The sequence below is a fragment of the Nasonia vitripennis genome (genome assembly GCF_009193385.2).
Source record: "Nasonia vitripennis strain AsymCx chromosome 5 unlocalized genomic scaffold, Nvit_psr_1.1 chr5_random0003, whole genome shotgun sequence".
NCBI classification, from domain to species: domain Eukaryota; kingdom Metazoa; phylum Arthropoda; class Insecta; order Hymenoptera; family Pteromalidae; genus Nasonia; species Nasonia vitripennis.
The window spans coordinates 1,020,514-1,046,336 of NW_022279653.1; the positions used below are offsets into that span (position 1 = coordinate 1,020,514).

A 25,823-nucleotide genomic window follows, 5' to 3' on the forward strand; every position below is an offset into this window, starting at 1 on the left:
AATCAATTGCTTAATTTACTGCAGAGTTTACTCATGCGCCAGCAGCAACACCTGTACGGTGTCTGTAAACAGCGCAGCACGCAGGCAGACTTACACTAGGCGTATAAGTTTTCCGTTCACGCGTATCATATCGTACTATGAATTAATCTTTGCTTAATTAATTCAATTGATTAATTAATTGCTGGGTGCGCTTATACTTCAATAGCCCTACCTACGCGGTGTCTGCAAGCAGCACAGCACGCAGGCAGACTTGCACTGGTAGTATTAGCGCGCGTTGGAGATTTAAAATTGCCGTGTACGTGTAGAGTGATCACGTGACCTGCGCATCTGCATACGGCCCCCTTTTCAGCTCTCGATTTATCGTGTGTGTCGATGTTGTTTTCCCGAACCGCACGTATACACACACACACATGTGTGCAGATATCATTCAATTTGTGTCGTGTTCGTGAGCCGTTTGTTACCAGGTGCAAACGCATCGACAACTATCCCTCCGTTCTTGTGCACATGAACTAAAGTATAGCGCGCGTCCGACTCAAAAAGGGCGTTGCCGCGATTCACGTGCACCTTGCTTCGCGCGTTGTTCGCAGCAGCGTCTTTTCGCTCTTCTCTCTCTCTATCCCTCCGTTCCGTAGCTTACGTGCTAGAGAGAGAGAGAGAGAGAGAGAGAGAGAGAGAGAGAGAGAGAGAGAGAGAGAGAGAGAGAGAGAGAGAGGTGAGGCGGCCATGTTGGCTCGGTTGCTTAGCAACCCCCCTTTTAATGGCCCTTCGTTCAGAGAAGCTTCGCGCGCGTGGCTTTGCCCATTTGAAATTCCGGGAAATGCGTTTTGTCAAGTCGATGTTTCTTGTTTCGAAGCGTTTTGGCTTATATGAAAACTTGATTTTTTGATGATTTTCGTGAATTCGTTTAACACGTTTTTTTTTATCGTGGGATTTTGTTTTGATTTAATTTCGCGTTCTTTTTTCTCACTTCACTTTTCTTTTTTTTTTAAAGCCGTGTTTTGACTTGATTGTAAATTATATTTCGTGTTTTTTTTCTCACTTCACTTTCTACTTCACTTTACAAATTGCTTTCGTGTACTTACACGTAGGTTCCGCATTTTCCCATCGAAATGGACCTGATGCCATTGTTTTGAATCAACGATGACCTTGGTACGTTAGCTGAAGAAAGCTTGACTTTGTATACGTTGTAGGCTGATGCGGGACGTGTGGCTTTCTTTGTTGAGCGGCGTAGTCGTGACGTTCACTGAGAAGCAGCGTGCCTTTTTCCTCGAGTGTAGATCGTAGTTCTTCTTTTTTTTTATTCACTTGTGTCACTGTTCACGAAAACCGATCCACGTAGTGGACGCGAGCGGGGCTCATAACCTGTCGGAATAAAGGATATTTCGTACGCGTGATATACTAAGGAACAGGATAAGACACGAAATGAACACACTCGAATAGAATAAACAAAAAGAACGTGGCTTTATTTAAGTAAGCGTGACAGAGCGTGATAAGAAAAAACGTGGCGTGGTACGGAAGATGTTGCTTGCTCGGAGAGCTGGCGAACAGTGAGGCGGCAGTTCGCGCACGCCTCCGAGCTGAGCAGCAGATCACGTGACTGTGTCGACTCGACGTCATGGGCGCTAGGAGCAGTCGGTATGGGACGTATGTCGGGTGTTAGCGCCTATATTCCAACAGTGATTGACAAAAATGAATTTTGCTTCCTCCTAAAGGAAGCTTTGTAATAGTAAAATTTTGAATTTCGACAAAACTTCTAGAAAATACTTTTTGGTGTGTTATAACTTCAATTCAAGTGTTTTTAGAAAATGTCTGTAATGTCCAGATATGCTCTATTTTTCAAAGCTGTTGGTTTGTAAACATGAAATAACAAATGCTGTATGTATTTGTGCATATCAACAGATGTAATCTGCAGATTTGATTCAAATGAAAAAAAACTGCAAATAATTATTTGTGCAGATATGCTCATTTTGAAAGTTATATGATTGTGAATATAAAATAACGAATGCTGTATGTATTTTTACATATTACAAGATGTAATCTACAAATTTGGTCTAGATAAAAGGAATTGCGGGAATATTTATTTATGCTGATGTGAACTTTGTTTTTAAAGCTATGTGTTTGTTAAAATAAAAAGACGAACGCTGTATGTATTGATGTATTATACAAGATATAATCTGTAGATTTGATCCAGATAAAAAAGATGCTGCAAATGATTATATTTGCAGATGTGATCTTTTTCTGTAATTTATATGTTTGTGAATATAAAATGTCGAATGCCGTATGTATTTATGCAAATCAGAAGATGTAATCTGCAGTTTTGGTCCAGATGGAAGGCATGCTAAAAATAATCATTTGTGCAGATATGCTTTTTTTCAAAGCTATTTGTTTGTGAACATAAAATGACATCACAAGATGTAATCCGAAAATTTAGTCCAGATGAAAGGAATGGCGCAAATATTTTTTTGTGCAAATGTAATCTTTTTTATTAATGTCATGTGTTTGTAAATATGAAATGACGAACGCTGTATGTATTGATGCATATCAAAAAATGTAACCTGCAGATTTGATCCAGATAAAAAAGATGCTGAAAATAATCATTTGTGTAGTTATACGCTTTTTTAAAACTATGTGTTCGTTAATATGAAATAACAAACGCTGTATGTATTCATGCAAATTATAAGATGTAATCTGCAGGTTTAATCCAAATAAAAAAGAGGCTTTAGAAGATTATTTGTGTAAAATTGTTTTAACTCGAAAACTAAATGTTGAATCTTTTTAAAGAAAAACATGATCATTGAAAGTTATTACGACTATATTCCACTTTAATTTTAAGTCATTTCATGGGGCAGATCCTGAGAAAAACATCAAAAACTGAAAAAAGTCGTTTTTCTACGTAACGCGATAACTGGAGTAAAAAGGCAATAATTAATTGAAAATTTTGGATTCAGTTAGTATTATATAGCACCTTGATCCCTTTCTTTGGGTTGTTTATGATATTTTACCAGTTAGTTTTAAAGATATTAAACTTCAAAATCTTCTTTTCTCATCCTGTATACTCTATATAACTGAAAACTGCATCGCTTGGATCTCAGCTTCTATTTTATGAATTTAATCTATAACTAAGCTTTTCTGTTTTTTGTTTTATTAATTTGTTAAAAACAAGATTTTCAGTTACGTATCTGTGTTTTTTCATGGCGATTTTTCGATCACTAGTGATTTTAGATACATTCCACGAACTATCCTAATCACTATAACTCTGAAAATAAATGTTGAACTCTTCTTTTTCAACCATATTTCAATTACAAGTTAACCCTGTCACAAATATACAGGTTGGTAAATAAGATGTCAGGTTAAAAATGGAGGGTGATATCTCGTCGGAGCTTCGTTAAACAATTATAGTTATGCGAGAAAGAGAGAAAGAGAGAGAGCTATAATTGATTATGTATATATAATTGATTCAAAATAATTTTATCTATTAAACGAAAAAGTACAAAAACTTTATAGAATTATGTATGAAGTAAAAACAATTCAGTTATTAAAGCGATACATAATGTTGAAGGAAGCTACGTGCCAAAGAATTAGCAGCGGTTTTTTAATAATGAGTAAGTCGGTGAACCTATTATTGATATAATTAGTCTCACTAAAATATCCTTTTTATGTATTTTCGTAGTCTGTAACATTTTGGTATTGTAGTGTCTGTGTGAATTTGCATTTGCTGTATTTTTTACCGAAAAACCCATTATCATTCCAAATGTTCATGAATTTTTTGAACTTTGTTTGAAGTTTTTTAAGTGGATTTTTTGGTATTTCTTTATATGTTTCTCTATCGTATAATAGTTGTTCCATTTTTTCGATGTAGTCGGTTTTTTTCATCGCTACGGTTACATTTCTTTTGTCAGCTAGAGTAAACATAATGTTCCTATTGTTCTTAATAAAGTTTATTGTTTCTACTAGTTAATTTTCAAAAATGTTATCTTCTATTTTCGTATGTTTGGTTTTGTGAGTGTGTTGTGTGATTTTATTTATTATAGTGTTTTGTAGATTGTCTGCAGTGTCAACAGGAATATTCTCACATGTGTACCTTACTTACTTTTAGGTGATACACTACAGCGACACAATAAACAATAAATTAAGCTGGAGAGCAATCAAGAAATTAGTTTGATATGACCACATTGTGTAATGCCTAAAATTAGTTTTCTATTTTCTGGAGGTTTAACATTTTTAAGGCCCAAATTTATGTTCAGGTTAAAACTGTTTTGCATAAAAAATTGTGAATATGGAAGTAAGGAGAAGGAGGAACCAACAGGTTCTCAGGTGGTCGACGACCATGCAAAGGAAACCCTGCCCTGGAGGTCGCTGGAACCGGCTTCGCAGTCTCAGGGAGGGATGGTGGACGCAGTTTCGGACATTACAGTTAAAGGCGTTGTGACGGCATCTGCCCTGGTACCTGCTAAAGAGCAGAGAAAGAGGGACTGCGGCGCTTTAAGGCAGAGGAAGGTACGCGAGCATGCTCGCGCAGCTGCCTCACCCACTGAGCCTACGACCTCTATTACTCTAGTTATAGACCAGAAGAGGCGTCAAAGGATGCATAAAACCCCGCCCTCTGTCCCTTGTAGCACCCAGAGGGGAATGGGATGATAAAAAAATAAACATCCCGAATGATGGAGACCTGTGGTATACAGCTGAATCCAGAAGGAAAGATGCTGCAGGAGCGGGGTTGTATTACCGACAGAGCGGCAAAGGAACAATCCTGCCGCTAGGTCAACACGCCACCCTACTAAAAGCGGAGCTGACAGCGATCATGTGGGCGGTGCAAGCGACACTAGCTGAGAGCACGCGCCCGCGAATTTATATCTTCTCCGACAGCAAGAGTACTCTCCAAGCACTAAACAACTTCACTATCTAATCACGGCTGATTCTGCTGCATGGAGGAGACCTCCGAGCCCCTTCTGTGCAACTGCCCCGCCATAGCGGAAAAGAGGTGGCGCCATCTAGGTGCTCCTTTCCTAGAAGCGAAAGAGGTTCAAGCAAAACACGCCTCCAGAATTTTCTCATTCTGGGAGGTGATTGGCGCTTGAAATAGCGACTAAACTAATTTGAGGGACGCCAAGGGATTACCCATGCGTCTGGTGGTCTGAATAAGCCCGACTCCAATACAAATAATAATGATAATAATAATACTAAGAATTATAATAACTTTTTACATAAATCGGGTTTTCATTCTTTGTCCTTCTTTTGTGTGTGACTGCATTTGTTGCTGCTAATTTTCCACCTCAATTGTAGAAACAGTCCTTATATTCCCGGCATAACGCTCTAATTTTCTTTTTTTCTTCTTTATTTATGTGCTCCGTTCAGGTCTGCACTTTTGCCTCTTGATGATTACTCAGTATAACTATCCTACATTTTTCTGGCACATTGCTTCAATAATTAATTTCAAATTTCGATATACTAAATATTTGAGTCCTGTAGTTAATATTTGCTTTTAAATTTCCCAGATCCTTGTGACCTATGAGACAATCTTATATAGAGTGCCAAGAGGCGATTAAAAATATAATTGGTGTATCGTTGCCTAACTCTTGTATAATCGGAAAAGTGAGTACATGTGTTCCTTGCGTTGTTTTATGCACGGATTCAATTTCGAATTTATATGGAAAAAAATAATTTCAAAATAAATTATAAGCTACTTTAATGTTAATGACTGATGACGATGCTTCCAAATCTATTTTAAGCAGTAGATTCGTAGTAATTATGTGTGGAAGTTCAGGTTAACTGCCTACATTATTTAAATTTACTGTTTCTTCAGTTGGAGTCTTGTCAAACATTTTTAGTGTCTGCATTTACTTGATTTTCATAGTTGCTATCGTGTTCATTAATATTTTCTTGCTCCTCGTTATACGCTACTTCCTTAGATTGCTTTTCATGATATTGCAACTCTTCGGAAATGAATTTTATTTGTAGGAGTGAAATTATTCAACCAGTTGTTTTGATTATTATTTGACATATTGGTGTTTCTAGTATTTACTGACAGCAGTGTAGGTTGATGAATTTTACTAAGTAGGTCTTTCAAAATTATTTGCAAATGTTGGTACAAAATTATTTTGTGCTGTTGCAGGACTAGGTGTAAATGAAGTTTGATTATTCGCTCCAAAGACATTAAACGAGCGATTATTTCTCAGAATTTGATTTGTAAACGGGTTTGTTCCTTTAGAATTATTTTTTGCATTATTTGTTTTCGTGTCGTCTCGCGAAATTTAAACATGCGGCCTGTTGCTCTTGATTGTCAAGTTTCCTGCATTCTATATCTTTTAACTCAAAATAAGTAAGATGTGTATGATAGGGCTCCTTTATTCTGTTTATAAACGTATTTTTGGTGACGTTTTTGTAAAACCCAATCTTCATACTTATCAAGTTACGGTCTTGATTGTTTAAGTGAATATGTTCTTTTAGTTTATTTAAATGTTATTGCATTTCATCGGCATTATTTAATAGTTTTGATTTAATAGTTTAAAACAAACAAAGTTTATTAAATAGCAGGTCCTCTGAGCTGGGATTGCAATATCTATTTATTAAGCAATTTTTACAATCATTTCATGTTGCTGGATTATTCGTGACTATGAAATTTGAAGCTTCTCCGTGAATTCTTGATTTAATTAACGTAAATAATGCTTCATTTAACGCTGCTTTCGTAATAATTAAATTTTCGACAAATTTATCGCATATTTGGAGAAAGTGAGAGAGGAGGTTTGTTTCTCCTTTACAAATGTTATCGCGTCACGCCATATAGTTGATCTTACTTTATTATTTTTCTTTACTATTATTCTACTGAGATTTGATTTGCAGCTTGATTTTGTGTCATTTTGCTTTTAAATCAGTCGTATTTAGGAATAGAGTGAAAATAGGAGAACAAGGAATTTTAAAAACTTACTTTTTTCTTCGATGATCTTAGGTGAATCTCTGCTTGAAGGTGGGTTCCAAACTTGACGTCCTAAAAGTACTGCAACAAAGGGGTTGAAATCCTAGCCGCTTCTTATCTGATAACTTTGGTCACGAGATTGGAGAAGAATCTTGATTTAGCAGCCTCGCAGTATTCTGTCCGCATCACTAGTTAAGTTTACGTGTTGTCATGCGTACGTGAATTCGTAGGTAAGTAATGAGATTAAGTGTGAATTCCAATAACTTTTATTAAACACTTCGTTACAGCTTCGAAACCCGACAGAGAATGACACGTTGCCAGTGCGAGAGCCTTTTAAAACGGTTCGTAATTTGTTTGTTTAATCTTCCTCCATGGTTCTTTGTACATGCATCGCTGTATCTGCCAACAACCAAAAGCATATACATTCTATAGTTGCAGCTTTCGAAAGGCTGTAAGGCGATCGATATCGCAAGTGGAATGCGATCAATAAGTGACGGCTACTACGGTTTATATAACTTGCGCACACCTACGGAAAGGCAAGTCCGCACGGGCGCGGGGAATGGCAACAGGTGTATACCAGCGAGTGACACAGTCATCATACCAGGCCACACGGACAACACACACACTAGGCGTCGCGAGCACACTTATACTAATACACACAACCATACCACAGAGTTATATAAGGTGGACCGCTGAGTGTCAGTGACAGTTCTGCTCGAGCTTCCCATCTGTACAGTACCGTTGGCACACGACACTGCAAGGAGAGCCAGAGCCAGACAACCGTCGACGAAACTATCTCGTGAGCACACGTGACGGCCAGTCCTCGAAGCCTACGACCAATCCTCCAGATTATTGTCGTAAGCTCACGAGATAATCAGGAAACCAGAGCAACTGCGAGCGTCGTCCTCGTGAGTACACGTGGGCGTCACTCATAATCACTGAAATCGACCACCACACCAACGCCTCTTTATTCCTTTTGCCGCTGTGCGCACACAGGGTTAAAGGAGTACTGAAACTGAATGCAGAGATCCGCAAAGTTATGCGCACACGTCTCTAAAAATCCTACGAATGATACAGAAATATCTAGTCGACGTTTCCAATTGTCGCTGTGCGTACACAGGGCAACATAAACCGCCACAGCACTAAACATCCGGACAACAAAGTCGTGCGCACATGACTTCGCCGCAACCAAATGTTTCTGTAGTTACACACCCACGCACTGCACTGACTAAAACCACACTGTAACTTTGTAACTACGCCGCTCTACTGTGCCCTAGTAGTTGTAACATGACTTGTAAGTTGTAAAGGCGAAGTCTTCCCATTACCTGCATGATTCTATTCCTGTTGCAAGTGAGCACTAACACCAATGACCCACAGTTGTGAATAGATGCTTAATATATAATATATTCTACTCGCTACAACAAATAGAGTGATAAATCACCTTTTCCTCTTCCGAATCCTTACCGTTTCAATATCAGATTGCGATATTTTCTGTATGATTATCAATCAATACATTTTCATTAATTAAAATTCATTAATTATTTTTTCCTCCCATTTTTTCCTCGTCGTAACTCTATTTTAGACAGAATCGCTGATACTTCCCTTGATTGAGTCCTACGACATCCAGGTGCGATAGTGAGATTATCGTTCCTTACTTACCCATCTGTTTGCTGTATGGTTATCCTAAGTGTGTGGAGCTGATGGAGTAGATTCCCCTTCGAACTCCCGATACACAAGAGCAGCGTCCCTCTGGTGGCATCAACACTACAGAGGGTAGGGCCGACCTCTGATCATCACCCGCAGAGCCTGATGATCCCTGGTCATAGTAACGATCGTCGAGTGTGTCTTAATCCTCTACACTAACTCTTGGGATTCGATCTAACTTCTTGGTTCGTGACTAATACTATTCAGACCGTGTTATTGGCGCCCAAACAGGGATCCGGGTTACGTATTAAGGGGACACAACATCTTTTAACACTGAATAAAAAGAATTATAAGTAAAAATCACAAAATTAAAGTAAATCATTTAAATTTTTTTATAGTGATATTTAGTATAAATACCTTCAACCTTAGCGTGCTATAACCTTCATTATCCCTGCTGTCCCATTGTGGCACTCGGTACAAGAATTTGTGAATTTCTTCACTGTCCATAGGATTCCAAATGAAAGAATAATTCTTTTGGGCTCAAACTCAAGGAGAATACTTTGTACTTCTGTAGTTTTGGTATAAAAGCAAAACTAGAAATTAATCTCAAAAATAAGGCCAAAAAATCTTATTAATACGCTCAAATTTATTTACTAAAATATCTATGCGGATCATAATATACGTATATACTACGGTAAAAAAATAGTATTTTCAACATTCACATTAGAATTTCTTTCAGATTGAATTTATAAAACTTAAAATCAAAATTATAAGTCGTTTTAGATAAAAAATGAAAAATACGCAATTTTAGGAAAAAATAGTAGAAATTTTGTTTTAGTATTTTGCTTATAACTTTGCGGGACATTTTTTTTTTTTTTTTTTGATAAACGGGTTTCAGGAGCATGTTCTACGGAAAATTTCCTGTCAAAATAAGCAATAAAAAAATGGATTTTTTTAAAGTTTAAAGGTGTTGTGTCCCCTTAAGGGGAGATTGTACAAGGAAATCATTGAAGCATTCATTAATTTAGTTATATCTATGAGTCTATATAAATTACCCCATTTAATGATTCTCCTTCTACAACTATCTCTTGCCGAGCAACAGCTGCATACACAGATCGACAATCTATGTGAGGCCATCTGGGAACTGAAGAAGCGCTGTGATCGTAAACATGCGTATCTGGTCAAATTTGATCAAAATATCGACCGAGGTCTACACGTTATCAAATGAGACGGCAGGCCCAGCCCGGGGGATAAGAGAACAGCAACAGATAACTTGCCTGGCGTAGGCAAGTTACCGACCGAGTGGCGCTAGTAGCCACATGTAAATAGTCTACCTAAGCGCTGGTAGCGGGCGTGCGCGCAGATAACACAGGAGAGAGGGAGCATCCCGGGTATATAAGGAGCCCCGGAGCCAGCAGCGAGCATTCATGATCTGGCTCTCAACTGAGCAACGTGCGAATGGTAGTACTCGCTGCTTGCTCCGGTCTCCACCATACCCAGTAGTCCCAGTAGCCCCAGGCTCTCGAAGAGTATGTGTGCAGTCCACTCCCTCTCCTTGTAGACTGAGATCCAGCATCGCTTATCATTGAATATTGAATGATTAAATAAATAAATGAAAGACATATAAACTATGTTAACCCTTGTTTAGCATTACCCACTCCCATCCCCCCATCAGTTGTGTCACCGGTGTAGGATGGTAGTACCCTGCATTTAGGTGGCGCATCTGGTTCTAGACTCATGGTGAGATGGTAGTACCTCACACATCAGCCTAATGGGTGTGTGGTTTACCTAAGTGTGCGGGATATGCGTAGTGGGAATACCCTACTCATCTGTAGAGGGCTACACACGAGCAGTTCTCCTCTGGTGGCTCGGCGATTACAGAGGATAGGGAGATCTTTTGTCCACTCAATAGATATTACCGGGTAGATTAAAGACTGCTATCACTCTTCGAATGTGCGTCTCTCCCGCTTTACTAACCTCGGGTTTCGAATCCTTCGCGTTCGCGTATTAACCCTTCGCGGACCGTTTCACAAAAAGGTATTAACTTATTAAACGAAGAAGAAGACTCAATTTTTAAAGTAAATATTTTTATAGGCTCGCCAGGTGCACTTTGACCAGGGAGTGAATTGGCAAGCGGCGACCGTTACGGCGGCACGACAAACCGATTCTTCTCCTCGATCTGGTCTTCTTCCTATTTTTATTATTTTCTCCTTTATCTTGTACCATGCATATCTCATACCGTCTACATCTACTACTACCCTATCTGTCAGTATAAGTGCACAATTTGCTTCTTTCACTTCTTCTCTTTTTCTTTTTTCGCTCATTATGAGTAGCTTCGCCCTTTTCTTTTCGTTAGTCACTCTCTTCTTTATTTTCTCCATATCTCCCCTCTACTACCTAGCTTTTATCCTTTGCAGTCACATTTTGACAATCTCTGTGAAAAGTTTGACTAACAAATGTTCTTCTCTGTTCTCTTCCTGAAAAAATTCCTGTATTTTCTCTTCCCATATATCTTTTTCTCCTTTAACCTACATTTTTTTGTATCCTATATTTACCTCTTTCCTTTCTTTTCTTTTTGTCTTGCATACTCTCTTATTTTCTTCTTGTTTCTCCTTTCCTTTTTGGTTATGCTTTGGTCAATATAGATGTCTGATCCTTTCAAAGCTGACTCCTCTTTCATAATTTTTTGCTTATCTTCTCAGCTCTTGCATTTTGCTCTGCTTACCCTGCTTCTGATAATCCAATTTTCCTCTTATTTCCAGTTTTTCCTTTATCTACTACTTCTACCGTCTCCTTTTCCACATTCATTACTTGTCATACTACTTCTAGCTCTACTTCTAGTTATTACTATGTTTTTTTCTCCTGGCCCTTTCACCTTCCTTTATCTTCTATTTTATCTCCTTTATTTGCTTGGTCTCCCTTTTTATCCTGATACCTTCTTCTGCTTCCCCTCCTTCTTTGCTCCTTCCTCCTGTGCTTGCATCTTTCAGCTCTTTCTCACATTTCTTTATCATCGTACCCTTTAATTCCTTTTTATTCCTTATTCCTTCTCCATCATTTTTTAACTGTACAAGGCCATCGATCATACACCCCTTTCTTTATTTATTACGTCGTAGCTACATAATTATTTTGACCTTTTGCATTTGCGTCATACCTTTAGTCAACAATTTCAACTCATACTTATGCTATACATTTACCCCTTTCATAGATATTGTCATTGCGGAACGCATAAGACCTGTTGAACGCCAGATGGATAGGTCTGTATCACGGCCAGTCGTACATGAATTATTTTACGTAGTTTGTTCATAGATTAAACCAATTATTTAAATATTCTCTTTGCTCACCCCATCATTTTTCAATAATGTTATTTACCAGCAATAGCATTAAATTAACGGTTCTTTATCTACATTTATTAGACTGTAACGGGTGGGGATAGCGCCCGTAAGAGCTAGTCGGCGCGAGTGCAGGGTAGTGCGTCGTTGGCTCAATGGTTAGAGCACGCGCCTTGAGATCTCGGGGACGTGGGGTTGAATCCTCCTCGTCACTTTACTTTTGTGTAAATTAGTTTCTGGAAACCCCGTTACATGGCGTCCAACTCAAAAACCCACAAGATTCTAGAGTCGGTAAGCCCCGGGAAGATTCCTGTAGTCGGAGTCAGGCGAGTCTTGGGTTGAAACGTCACCAGTCAGGCGTTCAGCTATCGAGGACTCCCTGGCAAGGCTGGGTAGCTCGGGAATCGTTATAAAGAAGGTAAAGTTGGCCCGGCCAATTCACTTCTTAAGAGGGGCTGTAACGAATGGGGATAACGCCCGTAAGAGCTAGTCGGCGCGAGTGCAGGGTAGTGCGTCGTTGGATACCATAGAATTTCCGTACTAAATTTCTGCAATAATCCTTAATACATTTTCTTGCATGCCATTTATCGTAACTTATCCGACGCTAAATTTTATTGACAGTAACTTCCAAATTATTACGCGAAAATCAGTACATTCTATTTTTTTCTCTTCTTTTTCCTCTTTGTACCTGACATTTGTCTTCTTCCGTTTCGAATCTGTCTTTCTTTTCGTCTTTTCTCACACCTCCTCTCACATCTTCTTCCGATCCTCCATCATTTTCTTCCTATCCTTCTTCTTCTTCTTCATAATATATATGATGTCATTTAGCTGCTTCAATGCCTCATCTATCATTTCTTTTTTTTCCTCTACTCTTTTTTAGGAGTTGAACTGGTGACCTGGTTACCTTCGTACTCCTCGCGAGCGGATCCTCTTGTCTCATTCTCTATTTTTCCTTTTCTGCCTTTAGATCTTCTTGGTGTAATGTCTCTGATTCTCGCCACCTCCGCTAGGTTGTCATCCAGCGCTTATGGTGTCTTTAAGACCTGTTTCTTTTTTGCGTTCCCGTTCGCCGTTCCTATGATGTTCCAGATCTAGTTATTATTGTAGTTCATGTTTCGGCCAACTTCACTCCTCCCTCAATCCGTGTCTCTCCTTTTATAACTTCTTTGTAGCCTTCTCCCTGTCATTTCTCTTTTTGTAACCTACCTATGCCTATTTTTTACCTCTTATCTATCCTTGCACCCTTTCTCTCTTTTACGCATTTTTTCCTTACCTATTCTTCCCTTTTTTCCTTAAATCACCTCTCACACTTTCTACACTTCGAACGCACAAGCGTTACCTTCTACTATTTTGCTTAAACTTTACGAAAAATAAATATAGTTTCTTTATTTTTATCACCAAGTAATTTCAATTAAAAAAAAAATTAAATTATTGTCCTGATAATTTTTTTTTTATTGCTCTTTCATAGTTTAAGAAAAAACGATAAATTTACAATTTTCTAGTAACCATTGTTTATAAAAACTTACAAAATCATATTAATAATTATAAATTTATTAGTTTTTAGGATTGATGAAATCTCTGCGTGTCCTTAAATTGGTAGGCAATCCAGTAATAAAAAAAATCAAAGCCTATCGAAAATGTGTTATAGCAGAATGTCCAAATCTTCAATATTTAGATGACAAACCTATTTTTGCTAAGGATCGTGAGTGTGAAGAGATGACCGTAAACGTGGTATTTATATAATATACTATAAGAATTATAATTTTTTAACATCTCTTTATCATTTTTGTTGTAATATAGTAAGTACTATAATCTTGATTGTATACACCCGACGGACATTAATTCATTTTGCGGGTTTCTTAGTGCCGCACTGCGGTTGCATCGTAAAGCGTGGGCGTAAGATAGGTTGGATCAGTCGTATTCATTGATCGCATACAGAATCTATAATAAGTGTGGTTCATAAATACGATTTCAAACGGAGAAACACGAATATGAATACCGTGAATTTGAATGAAGCATTTAAATAAATATTTAAACTTGCATCAGAGTGTACCCTCAATTTCATATGTAAATAGATTATTATTTTAAATATTCATAACTATCATAATTACAATGAATTTGTTATGAAAAAAATTATGCATTATATTATTTTAACAAACTGTTTATATTTAAAAAAGTATATCCTATTTATAAAAAGAATTTACGCAGTGTAAAACGGAAAAGCTGTATTGAATTTTTTACAAAAAATAATTCTTAATTGTAATTATATGTAAAATAAGGAAGATGCAATCGCTTTATCTATAGTATTTTGGATTGGAATTAATGTCTATATTGGATGAAACCAATATTAGAAAGATTGGTTTTAATTATTATTATCAAATATATTTAAAACAATAGGTAAGATAAATAAAATTTATTAATCTAGGCCCTATTATCTTTTTGATATACATCAACGAGATTCTATCTATTCGGCAGCACTGTAAGTCAAAGTGTATGCTTTTTGCTGATGAATTGCAAATTTATGTCCCATGTTCATCTCGCGATTTAGATTCAGCTGTCGCTTAATTAAATTATGATGCAGCTGTATTTTGTGCTGGTCTAGGACAAATGGGCTCTAGCTCAATGTCAGTAAAAGAAAGGCCATGGCTGTTGGGTCGGTGCAACACTACATGCGTTCAGATGTAAGTAATATTGCGCCAATACTAGTAGTAAATGTAGTAATTCCCTTTTTCCAGCCAGCTTAAAGCGCAGTTAGTTAGTACCTTAGTTTTACAATATATTGATTATGCTTGTCTAGTCTATCTCGATGTCACTGATTACCTCGCAACTAAACTAAAAAGACTTTGTGACGCGGCTGTGCGGTTTATATTCTATTTAAAAAAAGATGCGTCTCTCAAAACTTACTATGACAAGCTGGGATGGCTCTCGCTTGAACACAGAAGGAACTATCATTTAGGTGTCTTACTGTATAAATTGATTAATTGATTACTGTTAGGCCTCCTGATTATCTACTTAACATATTTCCAATGCCCGGCGATGATATCAGGCGCTCGACTAGGAATATTCCTTCTGCATTTGCAATACCGTTTGCTGAAACCGAAATGTATCGGAATTCATTTACCGTGAAGGAAATGCATTTTTGGGATCTCCTTCCTGTGAGGATTATATGAAGTTCTTCTCTTAGTATTTTTAAAGAGCATCTACACGATTATCTTCTAAAGCTACCACAAAGCTATGTGAAATAAGCGACATATTGTAATTATATTGTTAGGATATATATTCTAGTATGTTATTATGAAAACGAATCTGTTGATTGTTATAACGGGGTAAGGTTTTAATAAATTAGAGAACGTATATATCGTTGACTCCAAGATATGTTACACGAGCACACACGCGGTTGTGCGAGACGCAGACGAACGGCGTAGCCAGAGATCGGGAGAGAGCTAGTGAGAGAGAGAAAGAGAGAAGTAGAGAGCTGACACTTACGCTTCGTCAATCCTACTCGCTCTCGGAAAACAGCTCAAGCCTCAGGACGTCTCCTTCGCAGGCGAGGTAGAGTATGTAACGAGGTAGATTTTACGTTAATTAATTAATACTGACTCACGTCCGACCGTATTTATACGAAGGAAAAAGGGGCGCCAGGTCGGACTACTTTACCTTCTCAACTGCTTTGCCGCGGCTACTAGAGCACTCTTGTACTCTGAGGAGATTCGGTCGTGGGAAAAATAAGGAAAAATAAGTACAAATCCCTCGTTTTGATAACATTTTACAACTTTTAATGAAATAACTCCGGCGGTAATCTCGACTGTCAATATTATTCGTGAACGTAACTCAAAGGCAATAATTACGCACTACTCGCTAAGCTTGTTTTTCTCATAACACTCTCTCACTTCCGATAATATTAATCTCGGCTGATCAGCTAACTACCACGGGCAGACTCTCCGACTCTCACGACTTCCGACTTTATTTCTTAGATAGACAAAATATTACAAAGATTGTGGTAATTTAGCACAAAGTACTACATTCCGGCTTGCAGACTGAACCACACTTTCTCTCGTCCTTCTCTCTCGTACTCACAACGGAAAAACTAAACTTAAATCACGACCTTTCGAATTACTATGAAAATCCCGGAGTACTGCTTTTTGGGCGAGTCCGCAATCCAAGTCAATAGGCCAACCGTAGGGATGTTCTCTTGACTGCGACGAAAAATCAAGTGGGCGAATTCTCTGGCCGAGGCGCGACGGTACACCTCCCTAAAGTACTCACACAAGCGCAATACATAGTTATCGGTCTAGTGCCGTTACATTTGGCGATTTACATATGTTTTCTCGTGCGATCGTTGGGTTTTCACACTGTATCAGACCACCTCTCATGTCATACATTACAAATAAATAATTCTTTAGGTTACATAGGTGAATATTCTTTTTACACACACTCAACACCTCACACATACAAGTAGCAGTATAGTATCTGCTGCCGCGGCCTGGCGCGAGGTTTTCCCCCTCCCGGCGGCGGGCTTATCTTCTGACTCGAGCGGCTTAGGTGTGAGCGTGCGTGAGCTCCAGCGTGTGCGTGTAGTCGCGCGGCTGGTGGGAGCGCTCTACAGTAAGCGGCTAACTCGGCTGTTAGTCGGCTATTCTCTCTCTCCTTCTCCCGGCTGCTATTGCACGGCTATGTGGCCGATTCCGACCTTCCTCTACCTAGAATGCATACCAGATCTATGAGAGTTAACTCATGGTGATGCAGTTCTGATAGGGTGACGTAGAAAAGAGAGAGAGAGAGAACTTCTTAATACTAGACGGTCACCCCGTCGCATTCCCCCTCCCAAAACTAAACATACTCTGAATGTTTCAGTTTTTCTTTACCTAAGAAGGAAGAAAAATGTCACTCTCTCTCTCTCTTCTTCTCACAACTACTATCTCGAGACTGCAGGGCTGTAAGAATTGCATGATTAGTTTATACAATGAATAATAAAAAAAAAAGGTCAACAAAATTTTGGGCTGATAAACCCGGTCTAGATGAGGAAACTCACTTTACTGGCTGTAACTGGCTGTAAATTTGGCTGTAAGGGCGAACTCAGTCCTTCCTGGACCTACTCCTGGATCGTCTGGGTTTCGGCTGGCAGAAAGTTCGCCTCAAGATCGAATCCCTGATGTCCTGGGGCAGATCTCGGACCTCATCAATGAGGCGTAACGTCTCAGCTACTCCACGGGTGGGAGACTCCTCTCTAGGCGGTGATCCACTCCTGGACGAGGTAGGAGAGCTGGAGGTGGTAGTGGGTTCGGTTGTCGCATAAGGATCCCCCCTCCGACTTCGCGGACGCCCAGCCGAGTAGCTTTTGGGGCTACGAGGCGGTGAGGACTTGGGAGACTCCTTGGTGAGCGGGGTGGCCCAGGTGATGGATCTCTCTCGGCTGTGACGGGAGATGGACGCCGTGCGGGAGGTGGCTGTCGTTCCTTCGGGTGACAGAGGTGTTGTGGGGCGAGGTGCCTCCTCTCGACTCGTTCCGGGTTTAGGGCTTGACGTCCTGGTCGTTACACCCTTGTGAGAGCCTACCGTCGCCAAATACTCAGCGTGGCGGTCCCGACAGCGCGGGCACGAGTTGAGGTCCTCTCCAAATCTACCACAATTTAGGCAGATTTTGCCGTGTCTCGGTTCTGGGCAGTTGAAGACTGTGTGGCCTCTCCCCTGGGTAGGGAGGTCTACACCCGTTTCCTTCTCCACGACGCGGCGCAACTCCTCCACGGTCTCTCTGCTCTCCCGTTCCTCGGCGCTCTCCAGGCGAAGCCACGGTGAGACTTTGGAGCTCGGGCTCCTCACTTCACCCACCTTGGTGTTGGTCTCGGCCGGTACCAGAGTGAAGGCGGCCACCTCCATCGGCTCGACTGTTCCCGCCTCGTCGTCCGATCCGGCTAACAGCTCTCTCTCTCTCTCTCTCCTCTTCCTCTTCCATCTCTCGGCGACGAATAGCGTCCCGGACCCTGAGCTCGCGGTGCATCGTCTCCTCGCTCTTCGGGCCGTTAGGGTCACGAATACGCTCGTGTCTCGTGGACCACTGCGGGGGCACAAAATCTGGCCGCACGGCAGTAAACGTCGGTGGCACGAACTCCTCCTCGGCAACATGTCGTGACTCCGTCAGGAGGCTTCTGGAGCGAGTTCGGCGTGGCATCACGGAGTTCCTTATCTGTAATTTATACTGTAATTAAATGCGAATTCCACATTCATCATAGGGACAACACAATTTTCTACTCCACCACCAATACAAACCACATATAATGTCTATACGCCAGGTACGTTCTTCCACGGGCTGCAGTTCACTACCGGCTCGTAGGATCGGGGTTAGGGCTGTTAGTTTTAGGATTTCGCGGCGGTAAGTATCTTTTCAGGTCCGATAGGTGTGCTTTAGCGATTTTCCGACTGTTACCCTCCTCGGCTTCCAAGATATACACGGTAGGGGATTTCTGCTCTGTAATTCGAAAGGGTCCCTCAAATTTGGGTGCTAACTTGGCAGAGAAACTCTCAGCGGCTTTCGACTGATAGTGAGTTCTCCTCAAAACCATATCCCCGACTGCAAAATTGGCCAATCTACGCCTTCTATTATATGTCTCCCCCTGCTTATTTCTCGCATTATCTATAAACTTGGCGACGAGCTCTCGTAACGCATCCAGTCGTTTCATACGATCTTGCCACACGGTAGGATCTAATTGTAATTTTGGGCCTCGACCCTCGATTTCCGTACGTAGACTCTTGACTGGTGAGGGGTGTCTGCCAAAATTCAAAAAGGCTGGGGATGTTTTGAGCGTTGATTGTACGGCGGTATTCATGGCGTGACGAAGCTCGTGGACATGTTTATCCCAATCTCTGTGACTCTCGGCGAACATCGCTATCATTGTTTTGAGGGTGCGATTACTCCTCTCGACAGGATTGGCTTGAGGGTGGTATGGTGGTGGAGTAACGTGTGTCACACCGTATTCCTTTAACGTCTCGGCAACGTGCTTGTTCAAGAATTCCGTTCCGTTATCGGTCAACAAATACTCTGGCGTCTCCCAGTGAAATAACACTAGTTCTTCAAAAGCTCTGGCAACTGATTTTCCGTCTGCTTTACGCAATGGCTTGACTTCCACCCAGCGGGTAAACAGGTCTTGGAAAACTAGTAAGTATTTATTCTGGCCTTTACTTCTTGGGAATTCCATCATATCGGCGGCTACCACGGTCCAAGGCTTTTCTACGACTCTTTTGCCGATAAGGCCTTGTGGGCCTTGTTGCGACACTTTGTATCTTTGGCAGACTGGGCAGGCGGTGATAAAGGAGTGGACGTCGTGGTACATCCCCGGCCAAAAATATTCTCTCGCTATTCTATCGTAGGTCTTTTCGATCCCCATGTGTCCGGCGGTAACTTCCACGTGGGCAACAGTCATGACTTTCTCTCTCTGTTCGGCTGGTATGACTAATTTCCAGGCTTCGTCGCTATGGGTAATAGGGTCCAACAACGGATCTCTCTTAAATCGGTATAGCCGACCATCTTCTACTCTCCACTGGGGTAATTTATTAGGAAACTCTTCTACCTCTTTAAATCGTCGGAGATACCAAGGATCAGAGATCTCCGCCACGGCTGCTAATTCTGGCTCAAGCATTCTCGACAAGGCGTCTGGCACTCTATGGTTCGCGCCTCTACGGTGAATAATGTCGAAGTCCCATTGCTGAACTTCAAGTGCCCATCTAGCTAGCCTTCCACTGGGCTCCTTTAACGAGCGAAGCCAGCGTAGTGCACTGTGATCTGTGATCACTGTGAAATGGTATCCTTCGACATATGGCCGTAACTTCTTTATGGCCCATACTAAAGCTAGACACTCTTTCTCTGTAGTAGTGTAGTTCTTCTCGGCGGCTGATAGGACTCGGCTGACATACACAATCGGGTGTTCCCCGTCGTCAAACTCCTGAGTTAACACAGCTCCTATGGCGACGTTGCTGGCGTCACATTGGATACAGAAAGGCTTGTTGAAATCGGGTCTGGCGAGTACTGGCGCTACGGTTAAGGCTTTCTTGAGTTTTTCGAACGCCTGTTGCTGCTCGTCTCCCCAAGTCCATTTTTGGTCTTTGCGTAGAAGTTTAACTAGTGGGATTTTAGTTTCCGAACTGTTTTCAATGAATCTGGCATACCAACCTATCATTCCCAATACTCTTCTTAATTCTCTGACATTACACGGTGCTGGATAATTCAATACCGGCGCGACTTTGTCGGGGTCAGTCCTAAGCCCGTCTTTATCTAGAACGAAACCTAAGTATTTGATCTGACTCACACAAAATTGGCATTTCTTGGGATTGATAGTTAGTCCGGCTGAAATCAGTTTCTGTAGTACATATCTAACTTTTATTTTATGCTCTTCAAAAGTGTCTGTGGCAATCACTATGTCATCTAAATAACCAAAAATTTGAGGAGCATCTTCGGGGCCGAATAAGGTGTCCACTAGACGTTGTAGAGTCATGGGGGCATTAATCAGGCCAAACGGCATCCTAGTGAATTGCCACAATCCATATCCTGGTACGGCAAAGGCGGTATATTTCTTACTACTTTCCTCCATCTTGACTTGGAAATAGGCTTGACGTAGGTCAATTTTACTCAGATATCTGGCACACCTCAGTCTGTCAAGAATTGCGTCCATTTGCGGTAACGGATACCCATCCTTTTTAGTAAATTTATTCACGTCTGTAAAGTCTACACACAGTCTCTCTTCGTCCGTGCCTTGTTTCGGCACCATCACTACTTGGCTAACAAAATCACTGGCTGATCTCTCTATGATACCTAGTCTCTCTAACTCTTTGGCTCCTTTCTGAATCGACTCTATCTTTTTGGGTGATCTCCGGCGGAATTTCTGTCTCACTGGCGTATCACACGTTAGGCTGATGTGATGTTCGGTGAGATCAGTGAAACCTAATACATCCGGCGAGTATTCGGGCAGAGTTCCGTCGACTATCTCTTCTATTTGTCTTCTTTCGTCTTCATCTAATTCTGTTATTCCGGTACATTCGGCGAAAACTTTATCATTTTCAGACGGGTTTTGGCTATTAAATCTTCGCCATATTCCACCGTTTGCTCTCCACCAACCCCTGTGATCCGTATCTATTTTAAAGATTTCACAGAAATCTCTACCGAATACCACGTCGTGCCCAATCTCTTTAACTGCGCGGGCTGTAATGATTGCATCAATGCCGTCCAATTCAATATTGATCTGTAAATATCCCATTACGGGTGATAGTTCGCCCGTAATCGCCTGAATAGGAGTTTTAGCGGCTATCAGTCGGTTTTCAAATTTCTCGGCTACTCTGGGGCCTACTAAGGTGATTACGGCGCCAGGATCGAAAAGTGCCCGATAGGTTGTTCCGCTCAAGACTACTTGCATGTAGTTCCGATTATCGGTTATCACAGCTGCCGTAGGAGCTTGATGCTCTACCTCGTCTGAGATTTGGATGGGTGGGCTTACGTAGTCGACGTTGGGGTCTGGCGGTATTGGCTTCTTCTGTTCAGCAATTTCCTTAGTCTCTGGTAGTGATTGGTTTTCGGCTGCTATATCTGTCGACTGTAGTTGCTCGACAGCCAATTCAATCTTACTCAACTTTTCAAAATCTTCTTCTTCTTCTATCAACTCGATAATCTTCTCTCTTTTGACTTGAGTTGGCGTATCTTCCCAGGTTCCCGAAACCTCCACAAGGTCTGAGTCATCTGATAGGTCCGACTGTTCCGATTCTAACTCGAAAGAGACTCTCTTCTCCGACTTCTCTACTTTTAACGGCTCAATTTCACACTCCTTTCCAACTACTGTCTTCTCGTTCTCTTCTCTACTGGCAACTCTCTGTCTGACTTTATTAATGCATTCTTGGGAGTAAAGGGTGCCCTGTTCTAGGGTTAGGCCTCTAGTCTTCGATGCGTTCAAGTTTGCAGAGGTTTGGCTTCTATTATTTTTCACTCTCTCATCCAATAACGACCCATCTGATTCGCTACTTGAGTCCAGTGTCAGCGGCGTAGGTTTATTCCACTCGTTTTGAGTTTCGAATTGGCTGTAATGTACTTTGCTCTGGAGCTCGTTTCTCCACGGGCGGGATACACTGTCCTCTTCGTTGCTCGAGGAGTTTAGAACTGCTTCGCCGGCTGCTACTCTGTTCTCTTCTTCTACTTCGTCTCGGTTATTTGGCCAACGGGTTACGTTAGCATTTGGCCGTGACTTCTCTTTCTCTTCTCTCGTCTCTGTGCTGTTATCTGGCCAACGGGTTGCGTTAGCTTTTGGCAGCAATTTCTCTTTCTCTTCTTTCGTCTCTGTGCTGTTATTTGGCCAACGGGTTGCGTTAGCTTTTGGCAGCAATTTCTCTTTCTCTTCTTTCACCTCTGTACTTAGTGGTCCTCGGCCACTACCTCCCCCTCCCAAAACTTCAACCACCTCTGACAACGGAGTTACAGAGCTAGGAGTTTTCACCACAACGTTTGAGGCCGTTATTGTTGAGTTGCGGGTGGCATCGGCCCCAGGGATGCCCCCGCGTTGCCATTTCCCCACATCGTTCGAAAGGTAGCGCAGTTTCCACAATTTTGGAAGGTAGTGCCGAATTGGCCGCAAACTTGACACTGGATCTGGCCCCGGCTGCGATTGGGGCAAACTGGCGATTTATGGCCTTTCTGATGGCAGGCGTAACATTCTACAGTCGGGCAGGCTGATGCTCTGTGGCCCACTTGTTGACAGTGATAGCATGCTCCGACAAATGGTGTAGAGCCTCTGTTATTGTACCGGCTTAGTGGTTGACTCTGGGTAGCATCACTGGCGTCAGCTCTGCCTTGCGACTGTTGGGTCTGCCTTTGCGATTGAACGTTAACTGGTCTCCACACTGGTGGGCCATTGTTAGTCTGCTTGGGCTCGCTAGTTGAGTTGTTATTCACTGGTTGATCTGTGATCGAGGCTGAAGTTACTACTGGCGGGTTCTGTTGTTGCTTCTGTTTCTTATTTTTATTGTTGTTGTTAATATTTTGTTTGTTTGAATTCGCGTCGGTAACTCCTGCTGCTTCCTCAACTTCTTTGGCGGCTGCTACTTTGGCTTTCGGTGTTGGCGTCCAAGCTGCGGCTGGGAATCGGCTTTTTTCAACAGTGGGTGGTGGTGTATACATCGCATCTCTTTCCATCTCCTCTTCTAGTGTTCGGCAGTACCTCTTAACATCTTCGTAGGATTCTATCTTTTTCCTTCTAATCGCTCTACGATACTCCGGCCGTAACCTCTCTGTCAATAATGTCAGCTGGTCTTTTAATCTCATCGGTCTCTTTAGATGGGCTGCTATATATTTGAAATTCATAATATACGTAGATATCTTCTCCCCTTTACCCTGTGTTCGTCTACGTAGTTCTTCTATTACGTCATTGTCGCTCACCTCGCTGATGAATTGTTCTTCGAATGCCTTCTTAAAGGTCTTCCAGGTTTTAAGTCCTTCTTTTTCTGTTCTGAACCACATGCTAGCCTTCTTTGATAGAGTATGGGGAATCATGGCCAAAATCTCTTCGCTTTTAAGATTTAGACGCAAACTTGATGTTCCGCCCCTGTATAATTTGGAGTTGATACAAGTGATTGGCCAATCTCTCTTCCTGTTCTAATCGTCAGGACGATTTCTTCTTGCAGCTTTTTGTTTTCCGTTTTTCGTGGCGGTCAGAACTTGAGGAGCTATCGAAGTCGTTCTCTTGGCTGCTAAGGCTGTCACTGCTGTCGGAGCTACTACTCGAGCTGTCTCTTTTGGTCTGTTTCTTCTTGGACTTCTCTTTCTTCAGACTCTCTCGAGTTGGTTGTTTGCTCTTGGTGTCTAGGGCCTTTGTAGGAGTCTTACCTAGGGCTCCGTTCTTCGACTCTTCTTTTCCCGATTCGTCACTGCTACTATCTTCTTCGCTATCACTACTACTATCAGATGATTTCTTGGCTCTCGGCTGTGATGCCGGCTTCTTAGAAGCTCCTCTGGCGAACCAGGGCAACCCAGGGTTTTGCACTGTGATTTTTCTTCTTCTAGGCTGATTAATGGCACACGGTTCTGTCGGCTTCTTCCTTTCTACATCCTTAGTTTCGTTGAGCGCTGACTCTAAGTTAGTCGGTTGAACGTGAGGTCTGTTTTTCGACTTCGGCGTTCTTAATTCCCACTCTTGTACTTGTCTCGTGAATTTCCCATCGTCTGATATCGATCTTCTCAGCGTGCTACTTTCCTTAATTGTTCCCGTATTGGGCTGGACGGAGTTCCTAATGGTTTCTGCATAAGGCCAAATCCCCATAAAATTTTGAGCTCCCTCGTTAGAGTCGAGTGTTGGGCTGGAGGCAAGACGGGACACTGGCACGACTTCTGGCTGAGCTCTAGTGGTTTTATTGACGAATAGTAGAGATGTGGGATTTATCGACTTCTGGCTGGTAGCATAACTCGATGATCCCTGAAGAGCGCTGAGTACTCGTGCAGAAATGAGTTGTTGGAGCTGATTTGATACTGTTAACGGGCATCCAAAACCGGGCGTTCCATCGTCTGTGGAAGTGAGGCTCGACAGAGCTTGTATTTGTCTCACTGAAGAGTTAACAATTTCTTCGAGGCTTTCATCACCGGCTTCATACTCGGTTTCCTTGCCAGTCTCAATTTCTGATTGTGAGGCAGACTCGGCGATCACTTCTTTTTTATCTCGTTTACTACTCGTTCTGGATTTACTTTTCTTGTGGTTGAGGATCGCCGTCAGCGCCTCCTCGGAGTCAGTTGGGATAACGCCACCATTGTCCCATTCATACCACGGCACTGTCTCGCTCAAACCGGCTCGTAAAATTTCGGCTCTTAACAAGCGATCTCTTAGAATCGCCTTATTTCCCTTCGTACTAATTTTCAACGACTTGAGTTCTTCTTCTACGTCTTCTTCATCATACTTTCTAATCTCGCTGGCCAAGTAACGAACTTCTCGATCTTTACGCAGTGCGTCCATCATCTTTCTGTGATTATCCATGGTTACTTTCTGCTATTTACCCTTTAAGCCTTGGTTGATGGAAAAGCGTATACAATTTTCTAAACTTCTTGGTGGTCTGACTGTAATTTTCTCTCTATATTCTTCTTTTATTTCTTGATAAGATAGGCTGTAAATACTTCTTGAACTTCTCAAAAATAAAATTCTTGGCAGATAATAACCGGTTAAGCGACTGGTTTTCTTCTCTACGCAATACTTTACACGGTGGTGATTGGGTTCGAATAATTGGGGAAAAGCAAAAAAAAAATTCAATATATTTCTCAGCTAAACCGCTGTAAAGGTCGAAGGGCCCACCCAGGGTCTATCTCTCATTCACTCACTGGAAAACGAATTCAACCCGACTTCAAAAATTTCCATTAGCAACGTATTTTGCGAATCTAGAATCTGGGCAAAAAAAAGAAAGAAATAGTTACTAGGGTTAGACCGAAAAAGAAACCAGTAACGATTGACCGTCTTACTGATAAACCAAATGGGTTATTCGACTGCTAGCTTATGGGTGCAATATTCATCAACTGATTTAGCCGTTCTACTGTTAACCGGCTAAAACAAGTGATTTATTTGGGGCCAAAAAAAAAGCTTTCATCCAGGCAGAAAGGTTATACGAAGCCTGCGGGATCGGATTTCAATGTTAACATTTTTTTTTTACAATGGGAATGCGTACAAAAACGTCAATATATATATATATATATATATATATGTTTATAAATTATAAATAGATTATGTGTATATATTTTATAGATATTGAAATATTACCTCAATTGATACTTATAATTATTCATGCGCAATCGGCATGAGTTGCGTCAATTGTAATTAAATAGTAAAGTGGGTAAATTAATTTTCTTTCATTGCTAGTGCTTGATTCAACTCGCAATCGGGCCACAAAATTTGTTTATTAACTCGTTCGGGGTTAAGGATAGTCGGCAG

General features: G+C 41.3%; 2 protein-coding genes across 2 annotated transcripts in view; one reads left to right on the plus strand and one right to left on the minus strand.

Moving 5' to 3' along the window:
• The window catches only part of LOC103317585 (dynein assembly factor 1, axonemal homolog), a 119,660-nt gene extending 106,028 nt beyond the window's left edge, over nucleotides 1-13,632 (plus strand). The window contains exon 6 of the mRNA XM_031932874.1: nucleotides 13,447-13,632. Within this exon, the coding sequence (XP_031788734.1) occupies nucleotides 13,447-13,632 (186 nt within the window). The remainder of the gene's footprint in view (nucleotides 1-13,446) is intronic.
• Nucleotides 13,633-23,519: 9,887 nt separating this feature from the next.
• Nucleotides 23,520-24,881, minus strand: LOC116417811 (nucleolin 2-like). Its single transcript, XM_031932875.1, has one exon. The coding sequence runs from the start codon at nucleotides 24,879-24,881 to the stop codon at nucleotides 23,520-23,522; it is 1,362 nt and encodes a 453-aa protein (XP_031788735.1).
• Between the last annotated feature and the right edge of the window lie 942 nt (nucleotides 24,882-25,823).

Coding starts and splice junctions, on each gene's coding strand:
- LOC116417811 (XM_031932875.1), bottom strand. CDS start 24,881: ATGGATAATCACAGAAAGATGATGGACGCACTGCGTAAAGATCGAGAA.